General features: G+C 32.0%; 1 protein-coding gene across 1 annotated transcript in view; it reads right to left on the bottom strand.

Annotated features, from left to right (window-relative positions):
- mtg (mind the gap) overlaps positions 1-20,570 on the bottom strand; it is a 350,491-nt gene that overhangs the window by 180,560 nt on the left and 149,361 nt on the right. Inside the window, exon 2 of the mRNA XM_075370917.1 lies at positions 16,139-16,273. Within this exon, the coding sequence (XP_075227032.1) occupies positions 16,139-16,273 (135 nt within the window). The remainder of the gene's footprint in view (positions 1-16,138; positions 16,274-20,570) is intronic.

Below are 20,570 nucleotides of genomic sequence, written 5' to 3' on the forward strand. Positions count from 1 at the left end.
TCGGCAAGTTTACAATGAATAGAGAACAAGGTGTATTCGCTGATAAAAGTAAACACTAGTTTCCTTTTTAAATAGTTGAAGTAAATAATCCTTATATAAAGTTTATTACTACTGATTTTATACTTATAATCTCACTACAATAGACACTTCTGAATTTTCCATAAATTTCATTGTAGTCGGAATTATTTTTTGTGATATATAATTTACTTATTTAGTAAGATTTTAAAGAAAAAAATAATTGTATTTGTAAAATTTTTTAATGGGTGTAATCTCTCGACATCGTTTGTCAAATCTATAACACGCGGCACTATTGTTTCTTTATGGATGAAATTATATATCTGTTTAAACCAGTTTTGATAATTTGGTTTAAAGAGATTGTACAAAGAACTTGATACAATATCGATAGAAAGATTGGCATTAATAAGGTCCAAAATGGTCCAATAAATTTATTCCAATCAGAAAAAACGGGCTTAAACAAAAAATTAATAATAATAAGATTGAAATTATTTATAAACCATTGTTGGACTCTGTTCGCACAAAAAAGAAATACTCAGAGTATGTACGCAAATTATTCAGTCTTATATACGTATATTATTACATGACTTCCCAAAAAGGGGTGTAATGTATTTAGGATGTATGTATGTAAGTTTATTCCACCGTAGCACCTCAACGGCAGAACCGATTTAGATGAATAACCCCGCGTTGGAATCCTTACGTTACCAGAAGTGGTATATATATCACTGTATTAGCTAGGTTTGAACTGAATAATTCAAATCAATCGAACAAATAATATTACAAAAATATAGAATTAAATTTACCATAAATAAAAAATTACATAAATTACTTTTTAAAAATAATGGGATTCCCGTGGGGACTGCGTATGAGGCTAGAGTAGACACCTGATGCGAGCACCTCGTGCGAGGCTAGACCAATCATCACCAAGAACTGGTAACAAAGCGGTGCCCTTGGGGCGCTGTTTTGGGAACTGCAATGGGGTGCTCTTATAACATCTCTGCAATATAAATCTCCGTTACTATACATATATATATGTAGTAATGGAGATTTACCAATTGAGGCACAACTTTAATGAATTAAATTAATTAATTATGAACTGCGAACCCCTATCACTGTATTAGCTAGGTTTGAACTGAATAATTCAAATCAATCGAACAAATAATATTACAAAAATATAACTGATAAAACAACTGGTAACAAACGGGGTGCCCTTGGGCGTTGTTTTGGGAACTGCAATGGGGTGCTCTTATAACATCTCTGCAAACAATCGTCCGATTTTCAAAATTCAAAAGGATTTTTTGTTAGTAAGTTGAAGGCTAACTTTTGCACGCATAAGGTACACTATCGATGTAACAGATCACGGTTATTTGGAAATGTTATATCTTCGCAACCGATCTTCAAAATTCAAACGAAGTATTTGCTAGAATAATACAAAATCATGATGGAACCAAACCAGAACAAAAATTAACTAACATACTCAGAAAAATCGAGTGGCCTGCGCTACGCAGAGCCCGGCGAGCTCCCACAAACGGTCTTCGTAGAGTTAGATGACAGAGTACGATTAGAGGTAATACTGATGGCATCGGATTAAGAATCGAGCCTACTATTGTCGAATTTGATGCTTTTGGGGCACAGAGTAAAGTGGAATGGCGTATGCTGCCACTAATGTTGTGCTGGGCTGTGACGGTGCATAAACTACAAGGAACTACCCTAGATAGAGCTGTCGAAGATCTGAGCATTCACATCTTTGCCAAGGGCTAGGCCTACGTACCCACTGAGTCGCGTGAGACAATTGGAGAGTTTGGTCATTAGTTGTTTGGATCCCAGAAAATTGCTGCATGATCCGCACAATAAAAAGTTTCTCGAGAACTCAATCGCTTGAGAAATCTGTACGTTTAGATTGGTATATGCCAGTTAAATTGAAATGTTTACAGTTTCCATATTTGACTCAGTACGTTAAATAGGTTATATCCATAATTTTTTGAATCGTGAATTTTTCTCGACGATCACTAAAAAGTATTAAAATATAAAAGCAATTGTAAAAATTAAAAATACGACTACCAAAAAAAATAAATAAATAAAGAAATTGAACTAAAAAAGACAATAAATCAAACTAAAAAAAAGAAATGAAGGTCTCGAAATAAAGAACTAAACATCGTTATGTGCCGGACTCCGTGGCGCGAGTGTTATCGTCACGGCCTTTCATTCGGAAGTCCCGGGTTCGAATTCCGGTCAGGCATGGCATTTTCACATGCTAAAAATCATTCATCTCATCCTCTAAAGTAATACTAAACGGTGGTCCCAGATGTTATAAAAAAAAAAATAATAATAAAAAATAAATAATCACAATATGTAGTATTTAATTAAATAAAATAACAGGTGACCAATCAACTTTCAATTTTAATTTTTTGTCCTTCAAAGAAAACATTTAAATGCTGCCGGGGGGGGGGGGGGCTTTTTAATATAGAATAATTATTACTATTCAGAGCTCTCCGTCTGCATTTAAATATTTTCGTTAATTTACAAAACTTTCTAATCGATGTAATACCTCGCATGAACTTAACCATTAAACAACCTTAAATGCCTGTTATTTCTACAACGTGAAAAATATATTTAAACAAATTAAAACTGTCTGAAAGTTGATCGGTCACCCATTATTTTATTTAATTAAATACTGCACAACGATGTTTAGTCCTTTATTCCCAGACCTTGTTTTCTTTTTTTAGTTCAATTTATTTATTTATTTTTTTTTTTGTAGACGTGTTTTTTTAATTTTTATAATTGTTTTTATTTTGATATTAACGATTCAGATTATATCTTTTTAATGATTTTATATTTTTAAAATGATTTCAAGTTATTAATAAAAATCATGATAATACCTTGTTTTCCAAACATCCTGACGTACAGGATGTTACTTTCCAAAAAGTAAAATAAATTATACTTTTATAAATAATCTAGATTTCATTTAAATTTAATAACTGTTGAAATTATTAAACTTTAAAAAAGTGGCTTTTAAAAAGAAAACTGAATGAATGAGTGCATGTTTGGATGAGAAAATAAATTATTTCTCTAAATACAAAGTTTAAGATTAAAGAATAATTATTAAAAGAATTTATTAACAAAAACTGGAAATTGACGAAAGTAGATCGGTTATTTTAATTTTAGAATAAAAAAATATACGATTATAATTTTTTTCCGTAAAATTAAAAGAATTTATTCAATTCAACATTTTAAGGACAAAAAAAATCTGTATAAGAATTCAATAACAAGAGTTAATGTCAATGAATTCATTAACAACATATTAGGTCGAAAAATAGAGATTTTTTTTAAGATCACGATTTGAATTCTTTTAACTAATCGATTTGTTGATCTAACCTGTTGTACTTTCCCTACAGAATATAACAAAAAAAATAAATCGATCTGACATTGCAACGTTATAGAATGCTGAAAATATTATACATATATAAAGATGTCCATTATTAATTAGAACAACAAAAAATTTTAACCAGTTCTTAATTTTAAGAGCACAAAAAAATAAATCAACATCATGTTCATAAAAAGGAAATGAGATTACAAATTTGATATAATCTATACGGAAAACCATTCAACTTCAATGAGACCACTTTCTATACTTTCAGCAGGCTGTTCACTATTTAACATTTTATTTTTAGAATAATCAATTAATTAATCATGGTACATCATGGAATTAAAAACAATGTTAAATTGTTTGATAATTATTTTAATAAAATGGTTGTAGAAAGTGTAGTTACACTTTCCGTAAATGTATCGTAATACTCAAAAGTTCGTTCTACTTTTAATGTTTACTCTTCGATTTTTTTAATAAAAAAATCTGAATTTTACTTATTAGTATTTTAATAAAGATCTTTAAATGTTTTGGAATTGCCTACCTAATGTTGCTTGCTATTCCGAGAAAAAAAAAATTATTAAATTCAAATATTTAGAAAGTTATTTTGTGGTAGATTTTTAATCCGGAATCCGGATACCTGAAAATTTTTTGTAGTTTTTATTTATTTATTTTCTTGTGTTTTCTGAATACTTTCATAAATGATTTGTGTTCATTTTTTTTTACACTCTGACGGTGAAAAGTGAAAATAATTAATATATGATTTGTTGACAAATAAACAGTCACTCATGACAAATTTCCTTTTGCGCCAATAGGAAGGAATTGGGAACAAATCCTTTACAAGACACATCCTTCGCAAGAAGTTATACTAAAGCTGTCGTTAAAAGTAAAAAATATTATTAAGAAAAACAAATAATTTATTCCAAATGTAGGAGACGTAAACATTTGTCCTTGGAATTCGAGTATCATAAGATTGATAATTATAAGCTATAATGAAATTTTAGGTTAGGTATAACAAACCTATAGTTCTTTTAAAAGATTTTTGGAAAATTAAAACATGGATAGCTACGAAAAAGTATAACCAACAGCGATAAAAATGTTATATTGTTTTATATTTTCAAGCTCTTTACCTCTCTGCCCACAAACTAAATTCAAATTTATTCCAATTATAATTTTACAAATAGATATACAATGTTCCATCTCTGGAATTCCTACAGCAACATAAAAGCTCTAGTGCAAATACAGAAAACAATCTTAAAATAGAACCTAATCTAAATATAATTCATCTAAAATTTGTCTAGTTTATATTAAAAATCATTTAGTTTTCTAACATGGCACAGTTTGGTATAATATCTATCGTATATGATTTTAAAACAGCTTACCAAATTCCAATTTGATTTCCTCGAGCGCTTTCGGCTATTTTGCCATCTTCAAGAGGATAATTATGATTAAAATTTATAAAATTGATTGTTATTTCGTTAAAATTCGTCAGAAGTTAAAGTTTTAAGTGAAAGTGATTACGTCCTTATCGTAATTTTTTCTCAATTGTTATCAATATTTGTAATCGCATAATTGAAAATCTGAAAACCGAAATTTTTCGCGATCGCAATACTTACTTTACTTCTTACAAGGAAGTAAAAAATTATTTAAATTGGTAAGTGGCATTTAGATAATATGAGTTGATAAGCAGGCTACCGAATCCAGTTTAATACGTATCGATTTAAACTTCTTTCTTGAATATTCCAATCTGTTTAATAATCTCCTATAGAATATTTCGTAAAAAACTTAATTGATAATAAACGTAATGATAAAAATATAGGCAATACAATAATTTTGGTATCAGGTATCGTTTACACAGTTTCCTCTGTTTAATGAAAGTCGTTTTATCGATTCCGAAAAGGTCATGTACAAAATTAAAGTCGTTGTTAATAGATAAGAACAAGTTCGTATGTATGAGGATACATTATATTATTACATCATACGAACTATGTGAACCAATACAACATAATTACACTTTAAAATGATTGTATTACTCCAACAACCTTTAACAATAAATAACAGAACACTTGAAGAGAAATTATCGAACGATATTATTATCGTCTAACATCCAGTCGAGTTACTTTTTCATCGTATTTTAAAGTGTCAGACAATTTTCTAGACAGTGAACAAGATTCTAAAACATTGATAATTAACAAATTACAAAAAAAAAGGAAGAAAGCATTATATGTTAATTGATCTTTCAAATCGATTACACTTAAGCTAAAAGGTTTTAATTTTGAAAATAACAAATGTTTAAAAACGTATTATAAAAAAAAAATGAAATTAAAAAGTTTATTTAAATAAGCTGTATTAAAAATTAATATTTATTAAGATTTTTCTTTAACTCAAATTTTAGAAATCGATACTAATTTAAAATTAAACAAGTATCAAAAGTTATTAACCGTTAACATTTTAGCGACTTCATAAAATTGAAATTAAAGAATCAAAAATTACTTCTACGCAGCTTTTTTTATCTGCTACTACAAAGTAAAGGAAGTATTGTGATAGCGAAAAATTTCGGTTTTCAAATTTCAACGGAAATATCCATTTTGACCATTCCTGAATCCATTTTGATTAGTTTCGGCATGACGTCTGTACGTACATATGTACGTATTTTGCAAGCTCTCTGTGCCAAAGTAGCCAGAGAGCTTGCGAGGATCAATTCTGGTTCTTATCTGCAAGTTAATTGGAAAACCAAAAGGGAATGGAACACAGTTGCTGGCTCACTTAGATTCTTAGCTCTGAGGAGTATGATTGAGAGGATCTGATGTTGTTATAGATGTAAAAATAATTTAGCAACTCGGGTAGCTAGGGGGCCGCCTGAATGCTTATTTCGCCAAGATAGGCGTTTCGGCATCGATCCCGGTCAGCATAAATATTCTAAGAGAATTCTAATGGATGTGATGAGAAATCTGCAATGGAGCTGTGATGTGGAGGGTGTAGACAATGATCCCGTTACCGAAAGCGGACCAGAGCAGAGAAAGAGATAGGACTTATTTCAATAGAGGCTTATTCAATTTTTGAATCTGTTTCTTGATTTTTAAGTACATCAAGAGTTCTTAAATTGAATTGTAGGATTAAATTGTCGTTGCGATCAACCCTTGTTTTGTTGGTATGAGAATAGTGTTTTTGTTGTTTAAATTATTAAAAAATTAAAGAATTAATCAAATAACGATCTGAGTGCATAGTCTAATTAAAGTTATGTATAGGAAGAATTTGTGTGTGAAACCTTCGGTGTTATAGAAAGGCACGGGGATCCCGCTCCGAAAATCGGTTAATTTGATAGTTGAGGGTTGTAAGTTATGGTATGTGGATCTGGTTGGAAGAGGCCAGAGTAGGTTGTGTAAATAAAAACTGATGGAAATGTTTTCCGAGGCATTTGCCATCGGTGGCATCCTGACAGAGGCCAAAATGATGACAGTGTTGTGTTATCAAGTTTAGCGAGTCTACAATACGACCCCCCCCCGGTAAAGCCTATCAGGGTTAAGAACGGTAATGTGGCAACCGCGATCGTCACAAGACGGGTTTCTTCTCCTACGGGAGTTAGGATGTACTGTAAAAATAGACTACAACAGAGAACTTATAAAAGCATAATGAAACCTTGGGAAAATTATTATTTTGACTTGTAATTTAAAAAAATGAATAGTCACGAGTGTTATATAGAGATGGGTTTTAATTTTTAAATAAACACCTTTCTCGGTTGAAGAGTCAAATAATAGATTAAATTATTTTAATTAATTAATTAAATTCAATTTAGTTTCTCATAAATAACTAAAAAATTATAAATCCTAAGTAATCAACACATTTCTTTTTCTCAAAACGATCAAATTTCCGATAAAAACCTTTTTTGAGCGACTTTTTACGACCAAAATTGAAAAAGTTAAATTCTATTGAAATATTATCTGTTTTTAAATCTTTGAAAGACACATTTACAAAAAAAAATAAAACATTAACAAAGTCTCAGATGGAAAAGTGTTTCAAAAAAATATTGTAGGAGCTTTAATTCTAGATATTTCGTTTTTGTGTTTCATTCTGTACAACCAAAATTTATCAAACTATAGTAGTTTGAAATGAGGCTTTCACTTTTGGTATCTTGAGCTCCTTTTTCTTAAAAAAATAATTAGTTATCAATAAACGTTTTTTTGAATGTAGATTTTCAGAAATATCATAAACAGGAAAATCATTATCAACTTACTTTTTTCTAGGTGTATTTCATAAGAAAGCTACCTATTGAAATGGGTACCATGATTCAACTTCCGTAAAATTTCGACATATCTTTGCGTTTCACGTCCCCCAGATACCAAAACCACCGTCAGTTCAAAGTTTATATATGTATATATACATATATATATATATATATATATATATATATGCTTATTTCACTTTATTGTGGACACGATAACTGCCGTAAATTTGCACCAATGACTTTCAAATTGATACATAAGATGTAACGACCCAAAATCTCGGTTGAGTTTGTTAATGGGCAAAATCGAACCATGGGGATGGAAATGGGGGAGCTTTTTCGAAAAAAAAATATTTCTTATTAAGTATAATATCGAATTCGTTTAAAGTTCCTACTATTCTTTGGATAAGGGCCTAAAACTTATCTAAGTAAAGGTTTTTGATATCACCAACCATTGGCTCAGGAGGTGGAAAATATAGGGTTTTGAAGACAAAAAAAATCATACCTCCCTTAATAGGCATAACATCGAATTAGTTTAAAGTGGTCGTTAGTCCTCTCAACATTACCTAAAACTTTTGTCCGAAACAACTTTTGATATGACCAACCTTTACGACAAGGGATGACCAAATTGTTGCTGAAACTGTAAGAATATGGGACTTGTCATATGTTAACATGTGAAACTTTTTTCCCATGGAACCATTGTCGTATTGAGTAAAATTGATATTTTTCTTAACTTTAAGGTGAAAATTGTTTTTATTCTCTACTTAGCACCGGTGAAATCTACCTCCGCCTTCCGGAATGCCGAAAGGGATTTATTTAATCGTTGACATCGAAATGTTAGTATTCCAATTCCTTACAATTTACATATACTCTAAACTTTTTTTGTTTTTGAAATTGACTGAGATAAGGTAGTTTAAAAATATTTTGCAACTTTCAGCCTTTTGTAATTTGTAATATGTAAAGCTTATTTATATATAATATTTAGTTGATATTTATCACTAACCCCATTGTTAATGATAAATATTTCATAACCTGGTATGCTCTTATAGTATACTAGTATATCCAAGAAGAAAACATATATATATATATATATATATATATATTGAGAAATATAACTTAATATTAGGCACAGTAAACTGGTATTAAATTTCAATAAATATCCAAACAGAGAGAGATATGATTATAAAACAATTTCAGATTACCACGTTTAGCACAAACGGAAGAATCAAATATCGATTAACCCATTTAAAAGAAACACAAATTATCAGTTAATATTAACAAAAAATATCGAAATTAAAAATGCGTTGCATAACACATTAAAATTTACATTTGTGATCGTTGATATTTATACATATTACTGGCATGTACGTTAACAATATAATAAAATGTGGTAAATATGCTGGCCAGTAAAAGGAAAAAATAAATAAAAACAAAATAGGAAATATAGAATATTTCAGTAATTCAAATGTCAAATACTTAAATAAAAAATGTAAATGTTGTCATATTAATACTTGTTTCTAAAAACAAATTATATTAAAACCAGTAAGGTTTACATGATAAAAATGAATTGTATATATTATTATTATGATAATAATAATAATAATAAATAATACTCGTAATAAAACTGAAATAATCATTTGTAAAATAGTTAGATTACCCAAAAAATAAATCAAGTATTATAAAAATATTCTTATATATAAGTAAAACCAAAAAAAAAACTTTTTAATTAAATATTCACAAATAAATAAGAAGCTTTAAGTCCATATATATATATATATATATATATACTTTAAATTAAATACAATATTTTGTATGTTTACAGTTACGTAATGAACTTAACGGTATTTACGTAAACATTAACAATTTAAAATAAAAAAATATATACTGATGTTAATTTATAAATTATCCATTTAAAAAAATATAATTACTTTAAGTTATAAACACGCATGAGAATTTATAAGTGGACTACAAGGAGAGTAACAGGTTATGGACACGCACGCATAAATTCATTAAAAAGAAATACATATATGTATATATTGTATAAAGTAAACTATAATTATTACTGATATTATAACGGATTGTAATCAGGGTTGCCAGTTTTTCGAAATGATATGATATTTCAGAAAAAAAACAAAGTTAATTTTTTTTTATTTATTAAAATAATCAGTAATTCAGTTCAAAGTCTTTCTCAGTAATATAAATAACATAAACAAAAACTTACATGTAAAATAAAAAAGAAAAAGGAAAGCTTAAAATAATACTGTACTGAAGGCACATGACACACGCGCTGCGACATTTATTGTTAAACCTAACCTAACTATTATCGTAATGGTAGTTGAAGCGTTCAATTCGCCGGCCTCCGTGGCGTGAATGGTAGCGTCTCGGCCTTTCATCCGGAGGTCCCGGGTTGGAATCCCGGTCAGGCATGGCATTTTCACAAAAATTGTCAATCATCTCATACTCTAAAGCAATACCTAACGGTGGTCCTGAAGGTTAAAAAAAAAACAAAAGAGCTTCAATTCATACTTTTTTAAAATTATTTTTGTCGAAAAAACTATTTAGTGTGCGATTTGTAGACATCGGGAATAGAGCCTTCAATATCGGGAAAATACTGCCGAAATCGGGATACATGGCAGCCATGATTGTAATAAACACGTTTTTTTTATTAATAAAAAAAGAATCACTTTATTACAGTAAAATAAACTTAGATATCGTATATTACTTTCCGATATATATTCGCTACTCACTGCAACATACGTATTTTTCATATCGATTTATTATATAATATTTTTATTCCATTTCGAAAATTCTCCCCACCAGAGATTTAAATTAACTTTTTTTTTTTTTTTTTTTTTTTTTTGTATCAGCTGCTTGTAGTTTTCAAACCTTCAAACCTTTGTTTTAGTATTATAAACAATTGGAGACAAGCAAATCAATTTAAATTGATAAAAAGATAATTATCATTAGGTGCGAGATTAGAGCTGTACGATGAGTGAATGAGGTTTTTACAGCGTAGTATCTTTAATTCTTGAATAATTTTTGTTTTAATGTATAGTTGAACGTTGTCGTGCAGAAATAAGGGTTATTCAAAAAGAAGGATCAAATATTAAATATTTGTTTGTAATGAACTATAATAGATAGAGAGACACATATGATACATCACTGAATAGAGGAAAGTTCAAAGTTTTAAGTAATAGTTCCAATGCCTGCAGCGGCGGTTGGTTTGTTTACGAAAAATGGTGACGCCATAGGAAAAGTTGTTTTTAGTTATGCAGTATGCAAAGAATGAATCCATTGTTTCAGTGCAGCGTGGATTTCATTGTAAGTTCAACAAACAGCCGCCTCGTCATAAATAGATTTACAATTGGTACAAGAAATTCGTAGAAGATGGTTGCATATTGAAAAGGAAAAGCACAGGTCGTCCTCGTACGTCAGATGAAAATGGCCCTTTCTTTTTTATGGAGGTAACTGTGACTGGATTTACATACTGGTCATGTTCCAAAACCGGCTGTTTCCACAAATTCACAAGATCGGGATGAATTTCCTTTCATACAAGACCGGCGCTCCACGACCGTCCAACCACGAGGCAGTTTCTGAATGACACAATTCCAGGACGAAGGATTGGAAGAGGTGAAAAACATGATCTTGGCCTCCAAGGTCACTGTATCTGTAAGAGTACATAAAAGACAGCGTGTAAGTACAACCTGTGCCTGCTACTCTTTAAGATCTGCAAAATCGAATTGTTAGAGCAGTGAATTCAATAACCAGATATCAGTTAATTAGTGTGTGGCAAGAAATTGGACAATCGATTCGACGTTTGTCGCATAACAAATGGTGCTCATGTTAAATACATGACATAAAACTTTGAACTTACCTCTATTCAGTGATGTATCATATGTGTCTCTATCTATTGTCGTTCATTAGAAATAAATATTTAAAATCTGCTCTTTTTTGAATAATCCTTCTCAATAGACAGTTTCCCGCGTTATTTGTTCGAACAGTAAAGCGAAGATTTTTAAAAATCTCACAATACATATCAATATTTCATATTTTCACGGTCAATGAACTCTTCTTCTTTTTTTCCTGTTTAGCCTCCGGGAATCACCGTCAGGTATTAATTCAGAGGATGAATGAAGATGATAGGTATGAGTGTTAAGTAAAGTGTAGTCTTGTACAGTCTAAGGTCAACCATTTCTGAGATGTGTGGTTAATTGAAACCTAACCATCAAAGAACTTTCGGTGTCCACGATCTAGTATTCAAATCCATATTAAAAAAAACTCATGTTACTAGGACTTGAACGCTGGAACTCTCGACTTCCACATCATCTGAATTAGGAAGAGGCGTTCACCACTAGACCAACCCGATGGGTTTAGTTCGGCGTGGTGTCTGTACGTTGTCAGATTGTAATTGTATTACAGTTGTGTCTAATAGACACACAATCAAACCAAAAAAAAGGAGGAAAGAGGAATAAACAGGAATAGGATTAGATATATATTTTCTTTCAATAGATTACTGACAATAAGCAAAAATATAAAAGATTACAAACGCATGGAAATTAAGGGACTATTCCTCTCGGAAGCACCCACGTGAACACAGTATGATAGTCCACATCCAAGCACATTATCTTCCTATTTACCTACTCCACTCCTCCAAACAAGTATAAATAGCAGAGACGAATCCACAAACAATCAGTAGTGAAGAGATGATCAACGAAGACGTATTAGATTGCTTAATACACAGTGATTGTGAACACGGAGAACGGAACTGCAACTGTATATACTGTGGCAACAAAGATCAACAGTGTATAGGGTGGTTAACAAAGGTGACAGAAGAAGATTATAAAAGAGACTATATCGAAAACTTCTAGAAAAGTGGAGAAAACAGCGCATACGACGAACTCAACCACGAAACTTACAATAAATTCAGACAAGAACTGGAAGGGCTGGACGTTGGACGACTTCAAAAAGAAAATACAACAGATGGCGGAATCAATGGACAGACTAACACAACTCAGCAAACCATGGGCGTGGCCGAACCAAATGACAGAAAAAGAACAATATCCAACGATACAAAACAAATGGGGGACAACAATCTATATTGCTCAGAGACGATATGTGACACTACTGCAACAACGAAAAGACCAACCGACGATGACGACAGACCAAATAAAAGACATAAAACAAGTAATAACAAATACGAACACACACAGCTTTGCTTCGGATCCTCTGAAGAATCTGGATTCTATTTTCCAGCTACTGGTAGCCGACAATGGGAAAGGGCTGTTCTTGCTATTGGCGAACACGAGTTCTCAGGCTATACGAAAGACGATATGGTCAAGCATATTGATCATATTAGAAGTAAATTACAAACCAACAATGACATGGATACAATACGGACACAAACTAGCGGAAGTCTTATGCTTCAAAATAACAACGGAGGACGAGACAATAACGGCAATAACGAAATCAAAGACAGAAACACTACAGATACTGGAGACGGACAATGTACCTCCACCATGGAGATTCATATACAAAACAATAATAACACATATAATGACAGACAAGGACGAAGCAGCCCAACCGCCGGACCGTCAAACATTACACAAAAAACGACAACTAAACGAAAGACAAAAGACACTTCTATCAAAACGAAGCATAAACGACCAAGGACAGACACAAAACGAACAAACGACACAAGACACAACAGACGGAACTATTCAAAACATCGAACGACCAACTATTAGACAAAATGATGACGGAGAAGGAGAAGGAACTGGAGACAATAATAAATGTGGATACACATTCATTGTCCACCACAACAACCAGAACGGAACATGGAGAGAGTCAAGTAAGCGGCTTTATAGAAATGAACCCCAATTCTCAATGTATAACCACGGAGACCACAGCCACATCATTTACTTCGGGGACAAAAAGGGGGGAAACAGTACAAGAACAAAAGAACGAATCGGAAGATATTTACAACTCAACGCTGCGGGACTTAAAGAAATGTATGTTACAACGCAAAAAATATTCAATATTAGGGCGTTCATTCTATACTGCATCCGCAACGGTACGGCCACACTCCATCAGTTTCCTACAAACTGATTAAAAATAGTTTGTAGAAACAAACTATTAGTCGTAGTATGTTGAAAATCTGGATTTAGCACTGCTGTAACATCTAGTTGTGCACCTCCCCTTTTGATAGCAATCAATTGAACCAAAAATGTCCAAAAAAAGCCCAAAATCCAAAACCTTTGGAATGAAACGTTGAGAGCTTTTCATCGATATATCATGTGGTATTTATTTTCATTTGTTCCAAAGTTATACCCCAATAAAATTTTAATTAATGACATATTCAAGGGGAAAGCACATCGGTTCGAATCGGACTTCATTTCCTTTTTTTAACTTTCTTTTTTAATTTAAATATATTGATTTATTAATAATTATTATTAACTTCTGATAAAAAAATCTTTACAATAAATAATAATTCAATAATAATAATAAAAAATCCATAGGAAAAAATTAGAAGTTATTAGTGAAATAAAATGTTATGTACTTTTCATTTTTAAAAAAATGTGTGTATGCAATTTAATAGGCGTAAAAGGAAGCCATGTGGTATCCACACCAAATTTTTCTTTTAAATAACGCTAAAGGAAAAAATTTGTGGGAGATTAATCTGCCGACTTTTTTGGTCATAAACCACATAAAATAACTTTCTCCCCAAAGAACTAAAGAAACAGCAACAGTTTGTTATTCGCTACGTATCCTTTTCTTTTTCTGTTTAGCCTCCGGAACCACTCAGGATTTCTTCAGACGATAAATGAGGATGATATGTATGAGTGTAAATGAAGTGTAGCCTTGTACACTCTCAGGTCAACCATTCCTGAGATGTGTGGTTAATTGAAACCCGACCACAAAAACCACCGATATCCACGATCTTGTATTCAAATCCGTATAAAAGTAACTAACTGCCTTTACTAGAATTTGAACGTTGAAACTCTCGACTTCGAAATCATCTGATTTGCGAAGACGCGTTCACCACTAGACCAACCCGGTGGGTCGCTATGTAGCCTATTGCACCGTCTTATTGCAACCAATATTCGCGTTCACCTTCTTACAGCAGCGCCGTGAAATCAGTTAAAATCTGTTGATAGTATTCAGATGTTACTGTTTTTGTGAAAAATATTGGATCAACTATTTATCGTCCAAGAAATTATGCACCAAACTCTGGTCTTTTCTAAAAGTAATCTTGTGGTAAACACAACGGTCTCTGCACTCCAACATCGGTTGTTTTGGCTATTTATATATCCACTTACATGAAACCGTGCTTTATCACTAGAGAAAATGTTATCTAAATATTGTCGCGAACAAATCTCCAAACCGTTTACAATAATTGAGCGTTTTTTGTGAGAGTTCTAACAATTCTTGCACAACGAGAATACGGTAGGAAAGAATTTTAATTTCTTTGTAAGTTTGTGGTTATATCTCCGTATGATATTCCAGTCTGCTGAAACTGCCTTCTTATTGACTTTCGAGGTGAACGTTGAAATGACGGTCTAAAAATTTGTCATTAAAAACTATTGGCCGACCAGACCGTTATCGTTAAACTACCGGTTTCTCTTTGCTAATCTATACTACCCGAGCGACTATACGTAACATTGTTAACTTTTGATTGTTTGATTGAAAAGTCTTCTTGGTACTTTAGAAACTCTTGCGATTTAAAATAACTAGAGAATAAATACACGTTGAGAGTGTATAAAATACATGAATTTTTTTTGCTCACCTGCTACTGATAAACAAAATAAGATACTTGATTGTTGCATATATGTTATAGCTGCAAAAACAAGTTTTACCAACCCACCCATTAATCCCAATCTAAAAGCAAATTTCCCACTTCAGTGAATTAATGAATTCAGTGTTTCGTAACTTTTCGATCACCTGTAGTATTATACATGCTTTGTGGCACCACAAATCAATATTATTAGATTTAAAATAACAAATATTACATTCTTCTAACGTAGTACATCACTTTTATCATTAATAGAGTACAAAAGAAATCGTAAATTTATGAGAAAATATATACATAATGACTGATGTTAGTACAAAAGTATGTTATCTGAACTCTACACCATTAGTTATATTAGTATTTGAAAAAAATTAATTAATGGAAAGAAGAAGAAGAGAAATTACGAAACATTTGAGGATTAAAAGAAAATTTTGTTAAAAAGAAAACCAGGTCATTAACAGCTGTTCATTCTAAAAATCATAAAATGGAATAAGTTTAAAATTAATATGCGATATATATATATATATATATATATATATATATAAATGTGTAAAGAAAAGTATTTCTGTGTACATTTTAATTAATATATTTTTTTATTACCTCAATATTTCCAAAATTATGGAAATTTTTAAACCCTCTGATATACTAAAAATAAGTATTTAAAAAAAAATCTTTTTTTAATATTTAAACACCATAATATTATATATTTTATTAATTTTAAAAATTTCAATGCGTAATAATGCCTGCTTACCAAGGCCAACATAGCCCTTAACACCTCCAAGATTTCTTACACGAAATATTCCAGATTTCTTGAACGCACAATTCAGGGTAAACCCGAAATCAGACTCGAACACACAGGTTGCGTGTACACTCTGCCAGCCCGCACCTAAACAGAAATATGACACCTACTCAAACTCTCTCCATTTTTTTTCTCTCTTTCTCACATTCGTACTTTTTGTATCGCTTTCAAACCAGTTTATTTTTTTTGTTTGTAAAATTTTAAGTAATACATTTACGATTTTCGTTTTTGATTTAATCGTGTATTTTCATCGTCAGCACTAAAATTAAGACCGATTAATTGTTACGTAAAATTTCGTTATTATTTTTAATGTCATCGATCATAATTGACAATTGTAATGTTTTGACAAATGGTAATTGTTTTTACCAAACAATTGTTTATTTTTTTTATTTTTTATTTTTTTTTTGTAAATCATTATAATTTATAAAAATTAATTTTTAAAACTTTTTAATCATTAAATTGTATAAAACATTTTTAAAAATTTATAAAACTTTTTTAAAATATATTAATAAAAATTGCTTTAATTAATTGACTGTATGTAACTAAATCACAATATGTCAAAAAATAATATAATTTATTTTATTTTCTATAATTTTATTATATTTTAAACTTGTTTAATTTCTGTTCACTAATATATTTTTCTTGTAAATAATACTGCTTATAGTTTCTTTAAAAAACCTATGAGATATAATTAGCCTCTTAAAATCCTTTAAAAAATAAAATTTAAAAACCTACGACGAAAAAATAATCAAATAATAAAAAAGTGAAATAATTAAATAACTGTAATTTTACCTTATAACCCTCTGTGACATTGTAATATTATTTTTTAAGACAATAAAGTATAAGATTTTGATTAACCGTCGTACGTGACAATGAATAACACTAAAGCTTATCTATGCCGGTGGCCCAACACTCGAGCCACCTCTTCAGCAGCTGGCAGAGGCTCGAGTGTTGGGCCGCCGGGGAGTTCTGAAGGGGGTATACATGCGGCCCTAGTCCGAGATTGGCAAGCTAGTTGGCATATTCCACCAAGGGCAGTTGGACGCACCGCCTTATCGCGGATTTAAAACCGTGGGTCAGTCGGAGGTTTGGTGAGCTGAACTACTGGCTCACGCAATTCCTGACTGACCATGGGGTCTTCCGCGCCTACCTGTGTGGTAGGAGGAGAGCGGATGACCCCTACTGCCCTTTCTGCAGCAAACCGGATACTCTAGAACACGTGGTGTTCTGGTGCTCGCAGTGGGATGAATAGTTTGCTAGTTTGCTCGACGATTACCGGACCGCTCAGCGTGGAGAACATCATCGCCACCATGTTGCGGAGCCCCAAGATTTTTGATACCATTGCAGGTTTCGTGGTGAGGGTTCTTCAGGAGAAGAATCGAGAGGCTCGGGAATGAGGGACAGCTCTCTGCGGAGCTGCTGTTCGCACGTGCTTGCGCGAGTGGGCAGTAGATATGAGGCACGAGGACTCTGCAAACCCCGAGCAAAAAAAACCGAGTTCCGGCGGGATGGCCCAATCCGGGTGACCCCGATAGAGGCATTGGCATAAAGACCGAGTTTCACGTTTTTTAAGGTTTTCGTGGTGGGTTTTTTAAAATTTTTAATTTTATTTTTTATTTATTACTTTTTAAAAATAAGTAGGCCTGTGCCCAACAATGGGACATTTATAGGCTGATGATAAAAGTTTAATATACTTGACCAGCTCAAATTATTTAATAATCCACACAATAATGTAGTCTTGCTGGAGTTTTTGGAAAGACTTAGAATTATTCAAAGGCCTTTTTCAAGAAAAAAAAAGGCTTCTATCTTCTGCAACGCCCACTGGCGGCTTATAACCGTAAAACTAATCTAAGAACCTACTGTGAGGTGATAGCTGTGTAATGTTAAAACCGTATCAAAATCGGTTGTTATATCGATAGATGTATTAGAAAAATACTTCTACTGCAGCGCCCCTTGGTGGCGTATAACCGCAAAACATGTCTAAGAATCTGCTCTGAAGTGATACCTACGTAATGTAAAACTCGCATCGAAATTAGCCCAGTAGTTTTTGAGGAAAATGGTGACATACACACCCACACATACACGCACGCACACACACACACACACACACACACACACACACACACACACACACACACACACACAACTTCCCCAAACGCACATATACTGTCTCCTTTCCGTCGTGGGTAATAAAAATAAAATTGCGGAGGTGTATTATAATAGTAGAGAAACTCAAATAAAACTCATTAATGTAAAAAGAAAATATTATAAAGATATATATAAAATTATGTCGCAATTTTTAAATTTGTCATCTTGAATCTGACTTGAATTTTTCAAAGAAAAGGGAGTTACGTGTACTCATACTATCATCCCGACACCATTTTTAAACCTGTCATCTCAATATAACTAGAATTTTTCAAAGGAAAAGGAAGTGGCTTGACGTTACACTATCATCCCGACACCCGCCTTGCGACGATTCCGGTCGCCCCCCCCCCCCCCAGAAAGCCGTGATGAGCTTTAACAGAGGTTGACGTTACACTATCAGCAGTTTTGTTTTTATTTATTTCTTATAAATATTCCGGAAATCTCCAGATATTCCATCCAGCTTTCTGGATTCGAGGCCCGTAAACACCCGTGTTCCTTGTTCAGGACGTGTGAGCGTGATGTAATATTTTACAGGCTCAGGCCGACCATATCTAAGACATTATTTGAAATCTAACTTAAGAACACCGGTATCCACGATCTAGTATCCAAATCCGAATAAATGTAACTACCCTTATTAGGATTCGAACCTGAGAACTCTCGACTTCGAAATCAGCTGATTACGAACGACGAGCACTAGACCAACCCGGCAGGTTACTAACAGCAGTAATTTAACATTTTATTAAAGCAGTAAATTCAATATTGTCTCTCTGTTCAGGAGTTAATAATTATTTATTTTAATGTTTACCATAATTATTTTACTATTATTACTTATTTATATATTTTTGGTAATATTAAATTAGCCAATCTTTGCAACCATTTTCAATTTTATACTTCTTAATACCATATCAATCAATTTCTTAAAAACATTGCTGTGATATCAAAATTCATGGTTAAACATTTAACTGTGTCTGGAATATTTAGGATCTACAAAAAACACACGCAGGCGCACGCACGCGCGCACAAAAAACATGCGTTTATACAAAATTCTGTGTTGTATTTATATTTTATAAGAAATTAATAAGGACGGTTTTACCATTACACTTACTGTGCAGATACCCGTCAGAAAACAGAATTCAATGATCGATTTACAGGCATCCTTTTTCAGATAACACAAAGGATGTAATAGCCCTGTATGTTCATCATCCTCACTTTGTAAGAGGTGATAAGATTATATCTACAATCAGAGAGTCAGTAATAGGAAAGAAGGATAAGAGAATCGGAAAAGTTGATAGATTTACTGTCAAAGGACCCTGAGAAACAAATACTCATGACGCACGCCATGAAACAAATAAATCCAATTACAGGTAAGCACAAACCCACCGGGTTGGTCTAGTGGTGAAAGCATCTTCGCAAATCAGCTGATTCGAAGTCGAGAGTTCAAACGTTCAAATCTTAGCAAAGACAGTTACTTTTATATGGCGTTGAATACTAAATCGTGGATACGGGTGTTATTTGGTGATTGGGTTTCAATTAACCACACATCTCAGAAATGGTCGACCTGAGACTACAAGATTAAACTTCACTCATATCACACATATCATCCTCATTAATCCTCTGAAGTAATACCTGACGGTGATTACCGAAGGCTAAACAGGAAAAAAAAGAGGTAAGCACAAAGCAATGTGTGCGCTTACAATTCAAATAAATCGGAGTATTTTCATTCAAATAATTGTATCAGTAGTGTTATATCTGCTTATAATTAGATATATATATATATATATATATATATATATATATATATATATATATATAAAATACTACAGAAAATCAGCAAAAATTGTTTTATCTTCAGGAATTAAAAAGCTACATGATAAAAGACATACAGGATTCATAAATAAAACAGCCATGCTCTCCTCAGATTTATATGGCATTTGGAAGTAAATTATCCAATAGAGTTGTAAACCACTCAATCCCAATCCCACCCCTATAGTAATAACTTTTGTATTTTGTAACTCTCAGGAACTAAAAACGTAAGTATTATAAAAATTTGAAACTGGATTATCTCTAATCGATACTATAACAGTCGAGTAATAAAAATACTCATGGCAATCTGTTGACGAAGTGTTTTAATATTTTTTCTCAAAAAATATTCTACGGATTTTCTTGAAACAAAAGAAAAATTATTGGATTTTTCCTATAATTACATCTACTGTCTTGAATTTTTCTAAAATCTTCTTAA

This window comes from Lycorma delicatula, chromosome 7 (assembly GCF_047948215.1).
Source record: "Lycorma delicatula isolate Av1 chromosome 7, ASM4794821v1, whole genome shotgun sequence".
Taxonomy (NCBI): domain Eukaryota; kingdom Metazoa; phylum Arthropoda; class Insecta; order Hemiptera; family Fulgoridae; genus Lycorma; species Lycorma delicatula.